The 14,956-nt window shown below is 45.3% G+C and overlaps 1 protein-coding gene across 1 annotated transcript in view; it reads right to left on the reverse strand.

The window, feature by feature from the left end:
• Positions 1 to 13,457: 13,457 nt before the first annotated feature.
• LOC142583337 (uncharacterized) overlaps positions 13,458 to 14,956 on the reverse strand; it is a 348,940-nt gene continuing 347,441 nt past the window's right edge. Inside the window, exon 8 of the mRNA XM_075693760.1 lies at positions 13,458 to 14,633. Within this exon, the coding sequence (XP_075549875.1) occupies positions 14,595 to 14,633 (39 nt within the window). The 3' untranslated portion in view covers positions 13,458 to 14,594. The remainder of the gene's footprint in view (positions 14,634 to 14,956) is intronic.

The following is a 14,956-nucleotide window of genomic DNA, read 5'->3' on the forward strand; positions in this document are numbered from 1 at the left end:
AAAGTAGACGAGAGAGTTGAACACTGGTTCAAAAGAGATTCAAAGTAAGAAGCTAGAAGAATAAAAAAGAAACTAAAGAAGACAAGGCCGATGATGTCTACTTCGTAAAGCTTAATGAGATGCAAGACTGAAGGTAACCGAATTGGTTGGTGCGCGCACTGAACTTGCGTAGAGCATCAAACGGTTAAGAAACAGCTGTTGCCTCAAAGAGCATCATGAGGCCAGTTGCGGAAAGCCAATAACAGTGAAGGAAAAATGAACGAGGGGCCACCTTTGTGAACGAAAATGATGCACGCGTGGGAACCGACTAGGAGAATTCTCAACAGTGGCATGGTACAAAACCAAAACCGCTCGACGGTAAGCTAAAGGTGCATTATAAGAAAGAAGAGAATGTCTTGGACACGTGTGTAGAACAGGAAGTGCCGGCGAGGCACACGGGAGAAGAAAGAACAGGACAGTGTTATCTTAGTAGGATACTCAAACGAACACAGGGAACACAGTAGCAAAAAAGGGAAAAGCTGGACGCATTGAGCGGAGGGGATGGCACAGCCTGAATGTAAGATTGACGCGGTAATTCAGGAAGCCTTGATTGAGCTTGTAGATTACAGGAATAGGCGCCACTTCATATGTGTAGCCTGAGGTTTCAATGACACTCTGAGGAAGAGAGGTGGATTAGTCGCTCTGATAGTAAAACGCGTGAAAAGCTTACAACAAGCGTCAGTGAGTGCGGGAATTGCGCTATGAGGCGTTCCAGATGGGAGCAAATAGATCAATCCCGTACCTAGGCACGCGAATGTCACAAATAAAGAATCTCCATAAGATGGCACACCAAGCACATTTCAGAACATGCGGATGCGGAGAGGCAGGTGCGAGTAGCAGGCCGCATGCGCTCACCAGGTAAGAATACGGCACTAGTATATGCCACGGATTGTAAGTAGCATCTATTGCTAGCTTTGTAAAGTACGGAAACCCCAATCAGACGGGATGCTTAGCGAAAGAAAAATGGAGTATCAAGGCCTAAAGTTCGTAAACATAAGTCAATGAATGACGAGGAAACGTGTCTAGCTGGAACGCGTTACGTAGAAGATAGAAAAGGATAATACAGAAATAAACGAAAATATAAAAGCAAAAAAACTGAAAAAAATTGTCTTTGAAGTAAAGTCTATGAGCTTCCTTGCCAGCAGGAAAACTGCTGAGATATTTCAGGTCAATGAAAAGCTTACAAGTAGATGATTTTCAGCACTGGCAGGAACTTCTCCAACTGAAAATTTGTAGTTGCGAAGAACATAAACGATTAGTTGTGTCATCGTTGAGCAATACCATGTTACTGCACCATGAGTTCATTTAAATCAATGTCACACGCTTTTACGGATAACCAGTGCCCTAAATGGCTCTGATGTTTCAGTAGGGGCGGTATGTCTCTGTTCAAGGTGTTGCAAGAAAGAAAAACGGCATTGCTTTCTTAAATGAGTGCCTAAGTTACCTAGCAATTGGGGACATCTAGTTACGTTCGCCTATTCAAACACTTGATTTACTTCGGTCACTTTTCTCGCGTTGTTAGAAGTCATTTAATCACTTCAATGTCGCCTTTGGGGAGGCTCGTTTTTACAGCGAAGCTGTTAGCCTCTGGTTGGTCGTCATGTTTCCTGTCCCCGTCCTTCAACGAAAATGTGCGATGATATCCCAGTGGCAGTGCAAGACCAGGAGCAGTGGCTCTTACCCCCATAAGGCACAGGGTCCAAGCTGTCGGCAAAGTGAAGCGAACAGTTCATATATTCTTCGGAATCACGCATACAGCCTACAGAACAGCAAATTTTTCAGCAAAGAAGAAGCACGAAAGAGCCATCTCAACCACATAATTAATGATAACGCACTCCTGATAACAATGCGAAGCACGTTGCGCTCTCCGCATACTTTTCCCGGCAAACCAGGATTACTGTTACGCAAGATGCCGCTATGACGGCAGCTTCCGACGTGAGGAGTGACATCCCTAGCCTTTCGTGTATAAAAGTACCAGCCTAGCAACTGATTTCAGTGTTGTTAGCAGGGAAGAAGTTTGGGCGTGTTGGTGGGATACATTCAGACTGGGAAACATAGCGCAAAAATTTTTGACACTGGGACAAGCAGAACACAGGACGAGCGCTCATCCTGTGTTCTGCTTGTCCCTGTGGCAAAATTTTTGCGCTATGTTTCCCATTCAGTGTTGTTGCAACACCGTGATGGGCGGCAGCGTGCTGTCTAAATTACCATTACTGACCTTACTCTAAAGAAATAAAGCATCGCTTACCCTCCTCATCAGTCGTAGCAGTGGTTTCAAGCAGATTCGCTCGATATCTACTTTCCCAGAGCCGGGATGGCAAATGATTTTTTTTTATTTTATGATTTTATTAAAAACTAATTTCACATCATTAGATTACGGCTCATTTCTATGCGTCGCTTTCAGCGCATTCAGCCGATGCTTTGCGTGTCGGTGGCGAGCTTGTCAATGTTTGGGAACTCGAGTACATATTTAAGTACAGTAGCCTAAAATTTAAGCACGCACAACTACAGCCGCCATGTACCTAACGCGAAATATGGTTGGTTTCGCAGAGAATGGTTGTTAGAAATCACACTAGACTTAAGAAATGAACCGTTACTTCTCACGCGATGTGTGAATCTCGCGAATTTTCATATATATATATATATTGTGAGTTCAACACTTGCCTGAGTTTCAACTTCAACATCTCCACATGTCATCATCCATTGTACACCTTCATCTGTACATATCATCAACAGCTGCACACCTTGATCCTCATGGTAGCAGCACCAGCTCGGGTGGAATAAAGCGGTTCCTAACAAGTGATGGACGGTGCTTTTGGTTTCCCACAATCTCTCGCACGTTCTCACTGGAGCTCCACTAAGGTCGCCGCATAATACCACCGGCCATGCTCGCTTCAGCGAATCCAGGCACATCCGATCTCGTTGCTCTACTGCAGCCTTCGCCTTTCGTCGCGACCATCAACAGCCACTAGCATGGCGCTCAATTCTTCGCTGGTCAACGCCGCAATGACGTGGAGGACTGGCTCTAAAACTATGGCCTCGTAAGCGACAGAAATTATGGAACATCCCGTTCTACCAGTTCGATATCGCGACAACCTGTTCTTGGAACCACGAGACAGATCTTCCTGACTGGGTGGCGTTCACGCAACAACGTCTGCAGATTTTCGGTGCCCCAGCTGTTCATTCTGAGGCCGCGAGGAAGAAACTCGGTGAGCATATCCAATACGCTGGAAAATCGTACACCTCATACATTGAGGGTATACTTGCATTGCGCAAGCGTGTGAACGCCACCATGTCCCAGAGCAACCGAATACGCTGCATAATGAGATGCATAAACACTGTCGCCTTCAATGCCCTTTCTGCGCAAAATCCTGCTACCGTACAGGAGGTGGTAACTATTTGCAAGTGACTTGAGGAGCTCCAGTCCCTTCGCCTATGCACCGATACTCAGACATTCGTCTCCCTTCGACCATTACCTTGCTCATGCTGATCCGCGACATCGTCCGTGAAGAGTTTCAGGGGTGGCGCTTTTCCTGCGGTCGGCAAAGTACCGTTATTTCTCCACCGACCAGCTTGCGCGACATTATTCGGCTAGAGATCACGTGTGCATCGCATGCACTGTGGTCCGACGGCCCCTGCACTTATGCGGTACCAACATATGTAGACGGTGCGGCGCTCTCTCCAGCCATTACCGGCCCTCAGCCTACGCTAGGAGACCACCCTCCAGTGGCTTCGTTGTTACCTCCATTGCATGTACAGCCGTAGTACTACGCTCCGCGTCCTGTCAGGCCCGTTTGCTTCTACTGTGGCTATCGGGGCACATCTCCCAATTTTGTCGAAGGCATTAACAGGATGAGCAATGTGGCTGCGCTCCAGAGGAACGTGCAAGCTTGCATCCACCAATGGCAATCAGCGCGCGTCCTACCGCTCCTTTTATCACCGGTCACCTTTTTCTTCCTACGCTACTGACAGGCATCTGAATTCTCGTGAATCTCACCGCAGGCCGCCTTCTCGAAGTCGTTATTCGGTGTCGCCTCTCCGACCCGCTTCCCATGTCGCAAACGTCCTCTCGAAAAACTCCTCGATCCCGTTTTAGGAGGGGAAAGTGCATCCACTGGACAGCCTAACATTCCTCCCGAGGAGCCGTCCAAATTGTTCTCACAGTGTTTGTAGAAGGTATATACGCCGGAGCTCTCGTTGATACGGGCGCTGCATAGCAATTATTCGTGCTGACTTTTGTTCCCGCCTCCGAAAAGTTACCACGCCTTACTCTGCCTCTTCTCTTCGTGCAGCGACCAACGCCATTATTCTTCCAATCGCGCAGTTCATATGTCCTTAGACGGAATTCGTCACCATAGTTATTTTGCTGTATTTCGTGAGTGTACCCACGACCTCATCTTGGGGTGGGGACTTCTTATCTCATGCATCCAATTCTATCTCTTCTTGCATGCGCCCCATACAACTGGATGCCATTTGAAATTCTCTTCCTAACAACGAAGAACGCATTCGTCTCGTCAGCTCCTCGTATTACGTTCTCTGGCCATGTAGAGAAGACATTATTAGTGTCAACTCCTGCAACGTTGTGGATGGCGACGTACTCATTCTACCCTATGGCCATACCACATCTCGTGGGATTCTGATTACCCTTGGTCTTATTCCCTCCTCTGAGGGTTCTGCATTGCTCACCGCCTTAAATAAAACTCTCCAACCCCAACTGTTACCTCGTGGATCAACTGTCACTTGCCCAGTTAACATTCAACCCGTTGCGATTGTCGCCCTTTGGACAGAGCCACCCTAGGCAAGATCTCCGCCAAGGAATGCCTCTTCCACACAGTCATGGGCAACCATGAGCCCTCACCTAATGCCTGCCCTGAGTCAAGATCTCCTCGCCCTATTGAACAAACACCGTTGCTTGTTCGACGTCAATTCGCCCGTCCTCGGTATGGCTACCGTCGCTACTCACCGCATTCAGACTGATGGCTCCCGCATCGTTCAGCGGTGCCCATACCGCATGTCTCTTAAAGAGCGCAAAATCATCGAGGAAAACGTACCAGTCATATTTAGACGCAATCTCATATATCCTTCCTCGAGTCCCTGTTGTTCTAGTGCAGAAGACAGACGTCTCAGTGCTGCTTTGCGTCGAATACCATGCGCTGAACAAAATCCCGCGTAAGAATGTTTGCCCTCTTCCACGGATCGACCATGCACTAGAATCACTCCTCAGCGCCGAATATTTTTCTTCCCTTGAGCCTAGATCAGGGTACTGGCAAATACTGATGTCCGAATTTGTAAAAAAAACGGCGTTTGTCACTCCTGATGGGCTCTACGAGTTTCACACTATGCAATGCTTCTGCTACCTTCGAACGCATGATCGACAATCTCTTGTGTGATTGAACTGGAAAACTTGTCTGTACCATCTCAATGTCATTATAGTGTTTTCAACCACGTTCTCACAACATTTACAGCGTCTTGATGAAGTCCTCGCTTGTCTCGAAAACACTGGCCTGCAGCTCAATAAAAAAAATGCAAGTTTCGCCAGCAAGACCATCACAGTCCTGGAGCACTTAGTCAGCAGAGAACGTATTATACCGGACCTTGAGAAGCTTGCTGCCGTCCTCGTCTTTCCCCATCCGCTGCGTCAAAAGGACCTGCGCAGTTTTCTCGGACTTGCTTCTTACTTCCGGAGCTTCATGCACAACTTCGCTGCGCTTGCGCCCCGCTCCGTCAAATCTTCCCCAGTGATGCGCTCTTTGTTTGGTCTGACGAATGCCCTGATGTGGGAACTAGTTCTGTGCCACTTCGATCCGACCGTGCCCACCATCCCTCACACTGATTCTAGCAGTCATGGTCTCGGTGCCATTCTACTGCAACGTGACAAGATTTCCCGCGAACGAGGAATTGCTTACGCTTGTCGTACACTAACCACTCAAACGAAGATTTACACCATAACCGAGAAGGAGTGCCTTGCTGTTCCTTAGGCAGTGCAAAAAATTTCACCCGTGTCTTCACGGTCGCCATTTTACAGTCGTTACCGACCATAACACACTGTGCTGGTTTTCATCGCTAAAGAATTTAGCGGGTCACCTTGGTCGCTGGGTGCTGCGCCCACATGAATACGATTTCGATGTCCCCTACAGGGCTGGAAAGAAGCATCAAGACGTGGATGCTCTATCGCTCTACCCTCTGACTAACCATGACGATTCACCATCACCTCTCCGGACTAGCGTACGTCCCGAGTCCTCTTAACCGACTTTACCCATCGCAACCCGCGATTGGCTAAGACCCGACAGCCATCTGTCCTTGTTTGCCACGGACGTGCCGACCCATACTGCGGAACTATTCTTCAACGCATGGGAGGTTCTTCGCCACCTCCGAACGCCCGGCTTCGTCGACAACTTAATCAATTCAAGCTGCACATTGGAGCTTTACTTCGCTACATTTATCCTCTCGATGGCAAGAAATCAGTCCCGGTCATACTGCGTTCTCTGCAACGTGAGGTGCTTGAAGCCTTTCACGATCATACGACGGCCGGTCATCTAGGCTACCGGAAGACTTACAAGACACGATAAAATACGAAGTCGCTGATCCTGGCCTAGCCTATCTTCAGCCGTCGCGAAATACGCTGCATCCTGCGTTCATTGTCAAAACCGCAAACGATCGACCACAACTTCTTCTGGCTCTTTACAGCTTCTGCCTTGCCCCACTTCGCGTTACGAATCAGTTGGAATAGACTTGTACGGTCCTCTTCCCACGACCTCACATGGCAGGCGTTGGATTGTAATGGCCATAGACCATCTAACACGCTATGCAGAGACAGCCTCTCCACCATCGGTGACTGCTGCTGAAGTCGCCAATTTCTTTCTACGCAACATATTCTTACGCCATGGAGCTCCGCACGTTCTCCTCAGCGATCGTAGCAAAGTCTTCCTCTCGTCTATCCTTACCGAAGTTCTGTGCGCCTCAAACACAATTCACAATTCACAAGGTGACTTCCAGTTACCATCCACAGACCAAAGGCTTGACGGAGCGTTTTTATCGTAGCCTCTCCGACATGATTGCGATGCACATACGCCCCGACTACACGAACTGGGATGCAATCCTGCCGTTTATCACATTCGCCTATAACTTGGCTACGCAACGTACCACCGGCTTTTCACCTTTTTTCCTTGTCTAGGGCCGTTCACAAAGTTTGTTCTTGATGTATCGTTCCTTTCCACTCCTGAATCCCCAGCACCTACTTTCTCAGAACAGCTACTGTCTCGCCTCGCAGACTGCCGTCACCTCGTCCGCCTTAACACCGGCGTTTTCCCGGACACTCGCAAATCTCGTTACGACTTGACTTACCGTGGTGTGTGTTTTTCTCCTGGCGACGAAGTACTTTGGACTCCTGTACGCGTTCTCGTCTTGTGCAAAAAATTTCTTACGCGCATTAATGGACCTTACACGGTCATTGAACAGACGTCACCTGTCGATTACCGCGTCTCGCCCCTTAGAACGCCTTCCGATCACTGTTGCCGAGGGACAGCCATTGTGCTGACATTGGACATTGACATTGGACAGCCATTGTGACTCTCGTTTAAAACAATATCCTCGACATATTTCATAATACTTGCACGTGGCCAGACGGCCGCTTTCACAGTGCCAGCGAGCGCAACACTTGCCTGACTTTCAAATTTATCATCTTCACATATTATCATCCATTGTACATCTGCATCTGTACATATCATCAACAGCTGCACAGCTTGATCCTCGTCGTAGCAGCACGAGCTCGGCTGGAGAAAATCGGTTCCTTAGAATATATATATATATATATATATATATATATATATATATATATATATATATATATATATATAAATTTCTCTGCTTTTACCCTTACTGCCTCTATGTTGACCTGTTTTTTTTGGCCAATTTTACTCTTTCTCTGCTGAAATTCAGCTTCCACACACACACACACACACACACACACACACACACACATATATATATATATATATATATATATATATATATATATATATATATATATATGTGTATATATATATGTGTGTGTGTGTGTGTGTGTGTGTGTGTGTGTGTGTGTGTGTGTGTGTGTGTGTGTGTGGAAGCTGAATTTCAGCAGAGAAAGAGTAAAATTGGCCAAAAAAAAACAGGTCAACATAGAGGCAGTAAGGGTAAAAGCAGAGAAATTTAGGCTTGTACTTGCAAACAAATATGCAGCTTTGGAACAGAGAGATGATGAAAATGATGACATAGAGGTAATGAATGAAACCGCAACGAGGCTGCCTTCAGAGGCAGCAATTGAAGTGGGAAGCAAGGCACCAAGGCAACCACTAGGCAAGCTGTCCCAAGTAACAAAGGACCTAATAAAGAAACGAGAAAGAATGAAAGTGTCCAGGTCAAGAGATAAGATAGAATTCGCGGAATTCTAAAAACTGATCAACAAGACGAAAATAAGTGATATTCGAAACGATAACGTGAGAAAGACTGAAGAAGCCGTGAAGAATGGACGCAGCCTGAAATCAATGAGAAGGAAACTTGGCACAGGACAAACGAAGATGTATGCACTAAAATATAAGCAGGGTAATATCATCACCAATGTGGAAGATATAGTAAAAGCCACGGAAGAATTCTATGCTGACCTTTACAGTACCCAGATGACTCAGGAGCGCTCTATTCAAAACAATAATGAACAGTATACAGAAACTCCTCCTATATCTAGAGATTAGTTCAGAAAGGCCTTGCAAAGCATGAAACGGGGGAAATCGGCAGGAGAGGATGGAATAACAGTCGATTTAATCAAAGATGGAGGAGACATAATGCTAGGAAAACTGACGGCTCTCTGTAAGAAGTGACTATCGTCTACAAGGGTCCCAGAAAACTGGAAAAATGCAAACATTATACTAGTCCACAAAAAGCGTGACGTTAAAGAATTAACAAAATTATAGGCCCATTAGCTTACTCCCAGTATTATACAAAATATTTACCAAAATAATCTCCAACAGAATAAGGACAACAGTGGAATTTAGTCAACCAAGGGAGCAGGCTGGCTTCAGGAAAGGTTACTCTACAATGGATCACATCCATGTCATTAACCAGATTACCGAGAAATCCGCAGAGTACAACAAACCTTTCTACATGGCTTTCATAGATTACGAAGAAGCATTTGATTCAGTAGAGATACTAGCAGTCATAAAGGCACTGCGTAATCAAGTAGTAGTGACCGCTTACGTAAATACCCTAGAAAATATCACAGAGATTCCACAGTCATCTTAATTCTACACAACAAAAGTAGGAAGATACCTATAAAGAAAGGAGTCAAACAAGGAGACACAATCTCTCCAATGCTATTCACTACGTGCTTGGAAGATGTAGTTAAGCTATTAAACTGGAAAGGTTTAGGAGTAAGGATCGACGGCGAATTCCTCAGCAACCTTCGGTTTGCCGATGACATTGTTCTATCCAGGAACGCTGGGGACAAGTTAGAACAAGTGATTGAGGACCTTGACAGGGAGAGTGTAAGAGTGGGGTTGAAGATTAATATGAACAAGTCAAAGATAATGATAAATAACCGCGCAAGGGATCCAGAATTCAAGATCGCAAGTCAGCCTCTAGAGTATGTGAAGGAGTACGTTTACCTAGGCCAACTAATCACAGGGAACCCGGACCATGAGCAGAAAATTCACAGAATAAAAATGGGTTGTATCGCATACGGCAGACATCGTGAGCTCCTGAATGGGCGCTTACCGTTATCATTGAAAAGTATATAAACAGCGCATCTTACCGGTGCTGACATACGGCACAGAGACTTGGAGGCTGACAAAGAAGCTTGAGAACAAGTTAGGACCGTGCAAAGAGCGATGGAACGAAGAATGCTAGGCATAACTTTGAGGGACAGAAACAGAGCAGTTTGGATCAGAGAGCAAACAGGCATAGACGATATTCTAATCGACATCAAGAAAAAAAAAACGGCGCAGGGCAGGTCATGTAATGCGCAGAATAGATAACCGTTGGACCATTAGGGTAACAGAATGGGTACCAAGAGAAGGGAAGCGCAGCAGAGGACGGCAGAAGACTAGATGGAGTGACGAAATTAGGAAATTTGCTGGTGCTATTTGGAGTCGGTTGGCGGAGGACAGGGGTAATTGGTGATCGCAGGTGAATTGGTGTTCATCCTGCCGTGCACATAAATAGGCTGATGATGATAATAATATATATATACATATATATATATATATATATATATATATATATATATATATATATATATATATATATATATATATATATTCCCCTAGTAGATACGCAGGAACGCACGCAAGCGCTGGGGCGTTTTGGGATAATAAAGAGCAGAGCCCGCCCTAGCCCACCCTCGAAATATTACAAGCTTAGCTTTCGTTTTTTTTACGACATGTGTAAATTGTTTTCTATGCTGGAATGGATACCCTTATTTCAGCCTACGGACATAGTCAATTCCTGGACAATGACTCCTTATACGAAATCCAGATTACATCTTGCAGCTACCGGAGAAACTGACGTCAGCCGCACTTACCGTGCCTTCTAGCTTTTCGCGAAATAAGCCAGATACCAGTTACAGAAAACTGAGTTGAGTTCATCTTACATCTTCCAATTCAAACGCATGTATAGTGGCCGCTTTTCTGCGTCTAGAAAATAAGGAGGCGTGGCTGTCCTATCTTTTATGGCATACTGCAAACATTTGCGCTCGTTTGTCTAGCTTATCGCAATGGATAAACTCAGCAGTGTCTTCTTATCAGAAATCCACTGCTTCTGGGTGTCTTCAGAGTTCACACACACACACACACACACACACACACACACACACACACACACACACACACACACACACACACACACACACACCCACACACACACCCACACACACACACACACACACACACACACACACACAACCGTACTATTTTTTGTCTCATTTATCCTTATATGGACTGCTAATTTATTCTCTTCAGGATATCTGCTAATTTCCGTGATAATACGTCAGTGTAACTGCCCTCTTTTTGCAGTCTGCTAAGCAGGTTTAGCATTTTGACTGTTTAGCTACAAAGGGACCTTTCAGTCTGTTCCTCTGCCGACTCAGGTAGTCGGGCCCCTTTCCTTTCCCCTTTTCTGTCGGCTTCCCCCTCCTCCAGTATAGGCTAGCAAACCAAGTGCAACCTAGTTACCCTCCCTGTTGTTCCTATTCCTTTCTTTCTCTGTCTCTCTTGTTATTCTCCAGGCAGTGTTCTGCGGTTTAAGTGGTCTTCTCTGCCCTCCCTCCAAGGAAGGATGACTCACCTGTTCTTTGGCGGCCAAGGATTGCAGAAAACGGACATGTCATTTCCATATTGCGTCATTGGCAGCCGAGATTATCCACAAAACGATCTTTTCTGCAGTGGTGACGTTCCAAAATGAAGCCAAGACTGACATACATGCCAGGAGTGCAGCACAGTTCCAGGAATGCGCCCGCACTCAGTGCCAGGAGTGCGTCACTATATATAGAATTACTGTAGCAGATAAACTCGAAATAGGGTGCGATCCCTTGTGTAAATGCATTACTCTACAGCTCACGACAGCATAGAAAAGTGACAATGTCATGTGTGTGTAATTCTGTTTTTTCTGCTTCATACGGGACAGGCAGCGCAGTTATACAACCTTACTTTATTGCAGGACTGCGCTGCCAATACCTTGACCAGCCACACCAGATACTTTTTTGTGGCGAAAGAAATACATTGTCGACCGTGTAATGGCTGCTACCACTTCATGGACTATGCTCGCGAACAACACTATGTGGCAATAAAAGAAAAGCTTAAGCGGCAGAGTTTCAACACGCGTGTTACGGAGCCAAGTAGTTGTTAAAAAAATGTGTCGCATGTAATAGAAGTGTTTGATGTCTCCTCTTGGTGGCAACCACCTGGTGAGGAAGGTGAGAGGGAAATGGCATTTGGTCCGGGCAAAATAACATGGCGCGGGAAAAAAACTTAGGCCAGCGGTTTTATGAAGCCCAACAAAGTTTGCCACCATTTCCACTTTTGTGTTGTTGAAGCAGATACTGAACACTGTTTGCAAATGTTGCGATAATATTTGCGACATTTTAGCGTTTACTATAGCGGGAAACAAGAGAAAAAGAAAAAAAGAAGACCACAGGCTTGCGTTACTTCGCCGAGTGGCAACTCAGTTTCGAGCAAATAAATTTTTTTGTGATCTGTTCTATTAAGAATATCAGTTGCCTGTGAATAAACCACATACTTTAATTCACTGACTGCATATAACATTTTTTGAAGTTGGTCAAGAAGTTTTTAGAAAAGGCCATATTACTCCACACACCTTACTATTTGTATGTCTATAAAAAATAGTATTTTCCCGAGTTCTTTCTTCAAAAATTTGCCCTTTGTACAATTAAGTTTATTCCAGGACAGCGGCCTAAATTCGGTGCATTCTAAAAAAAAATCGCGCTCCGTATCGCTTGTGTGCGTAATTTATGGCAAACTGTCTAATCACCCATACACTTTGAACGTTGAACTAACACATGGTGCATAACCAATACCTCACGAATAAACTAGGCTTCAGTGGCTCCTATAGTTTTCTTATGACAGTGAGCTAAATTCAGTGACATTCGTAAAACATACTCACAATTCTGCAGGGCGCTTCCATACGGAATCTTTGACTAAGACAAAGGTCATAATTAAAAATTAAAACACAAATGACAAACTTCCTCTGCAGATGAACCATATCATGTCCGTTTCTTCGCCAAATATATATATATATATATATATATATATATATATATATATATATATATATATATATATATATATATATATATATATATATATATATATATATATATATATATATATATATATGAGAACAACGCACCTCGTTTAGACCTTTTACGGGGCAGACCGTGGAAACCAACTGCTATCCCTGTGAGGAAAAGCCCCTCCATCCGCGCTTGAAATCCTATAATATCTGTCCACCGACCTTGGTGCTCTTCGTGCGTACCAGGGGTTGACCTGTTGACCCTCCATCGATTGACCGACTGGCGAAATACGCCACAAAGCGTGCAGCCTGCAATGTGCGCACTATATTCGGTATCTATAGCAGTGTTCTGGACAATATTTATTAAAGATTTTACTTCTTCAAATCACAGAAGGAACTTGGGGGAATACAGACCAGCTGGTTGAACAAGTAGGGTATGAAATAATAATAAACTGCGCAAAGCATCCGATAAAACCAAGAGTCTGAGGAAATCTCGTCTAGCAGGGAAAAATCGTGAATTAAACAAGATAGAAATTACCAAGTTAATAAAAATATGTTTCGGCTCTCAGACCAGACCTCTGTTCACAATCAGTGCATTTCTTGAAAAATTCTGCCATGTGAGACCAACTCGCAATTGTTTCTAACAATTTCTGCATCTGTTTTGTCTTATTGAAGAATTCATGGAACACTGAAATAAATGCAAGGAATAGCAGGAGGTGTGCATAGTATTAAAAATCCTGCGAGGCAGAAAGCTTATAGAATACTTGCTTCTTGAAATTATAGCACTAAGAACAACTTCTTGCAAGGCGCTCTGGTTCACAGATGCGCATATAATGTAGCTCAAAACACATTTTCCGAGAAACGCTTTTGACTTATTTCCCGTGATATCGCTTAATTTAGGAATGGTGGCCTCTCATGATGTAGAGCTTGGGGCACGGGCACTTCTGTATCATCACACCGCTGTACGTTATGTATAGGGGTGGCAATTCTAAGATCAACTGGTCATTGCTTCATCGCGAGTGCTAACGTATGTGTCAATAGTCGCAAAGATGGCTACTGAATGAATTCCCTCGTGACACCTCACTGTATACTTCCCCCAAGAAGGGTGGTGATTTCATGCACTGGCACAAGGTTTTGATCGCTCTTTCATTCTTCTGTGGCTGGAAACTACTGCGCATCACCGTCAAACCCGGAGCTACGTGCCACTTCTGAATTTTTTCGACTGGCGCAAAATACGTCAAAAGAACCCTTCATCAACAATTTCACTCAGCTCGGCTGCTGTTATTTATCGCCGTGTGTGCTTTGTCATTACTACGGCACCCACTATTACATTCTTCGCTAGAGAACTAACAGCGTGCCGCAGCTACTAAATGTTAGCGGCAATCAACGCGTTTCCTTTCAGTCCTCAAAATAAGTCGGAATTCCCTCTCGCACACGCGCGGTCAGCGTAAGCAAAGCAGCGTCTCCCTCTCACTTTCACTGGTTCTCGCGCGTTCTGTCGATCACGTGATTCGTGACGCCGTCGACAACTTCACCTTCACGTCTTGCGACTCCTATTACGCTGGCACGCTACCGTTCTATATTGTGCCGGTTCTATATACAGTCCCTACGTGGACGAACTCTCGCATGGTTTCAGCACCCCATGCGCGTGTGCTCGCAATGTTCGTGACGTCGGCGGCCCAGTCCATCACACTTGCGCCACTTGTTGACGTCACCCTCTTCCGACGTAACTGGCTACGCATCCACGCTACGGTGCCCCAAACGTTGTGTGCTGCCGGTTACTCAAAACATGGAGCCGTTGCGTAGCCGGTGACTTCCTGCGATAGGGAACAAAGTGAACAGGTGGTAAGCGCATGAAGCAAGGCCAGATCACGTACAGTAACATCGGATACCAAAATAAAAAAGCATTATTTCTGGCCCCTGAGTGCGCCACATGTCAAAACGCACTGCATAAATGCCTTTTGTTGGCAATGAAGGGTGCCTGTGCTTGCGTTCACTTTTGTCCACCGGTAAAGCTATATTATTTGCACGATGTCACGAACAGGGACGTAATATACCGCTCAGTTTATCTCGGGTAATTGAACCATCGACAACGTTGAGACTAACTGCCCGATTGATTTGCATCCGGCTTAAGTGTGGA

The sequence above is a fragment of the Dermacentor variabilis genome, chromosome 5 (genome assembly GCF_050947875.1).
Source record: "Dermacentor variabilis isolate Ectoservices chromosome 5, ASM5094787v1, whole genome shotgun sequence".
Taxonomy (NCBI): Eukaryota; Metazoa; Arthropoda; class Arachnida; order Ixodida; family Ixodidae; genus Dermacentor; species Dermacentor variabilis.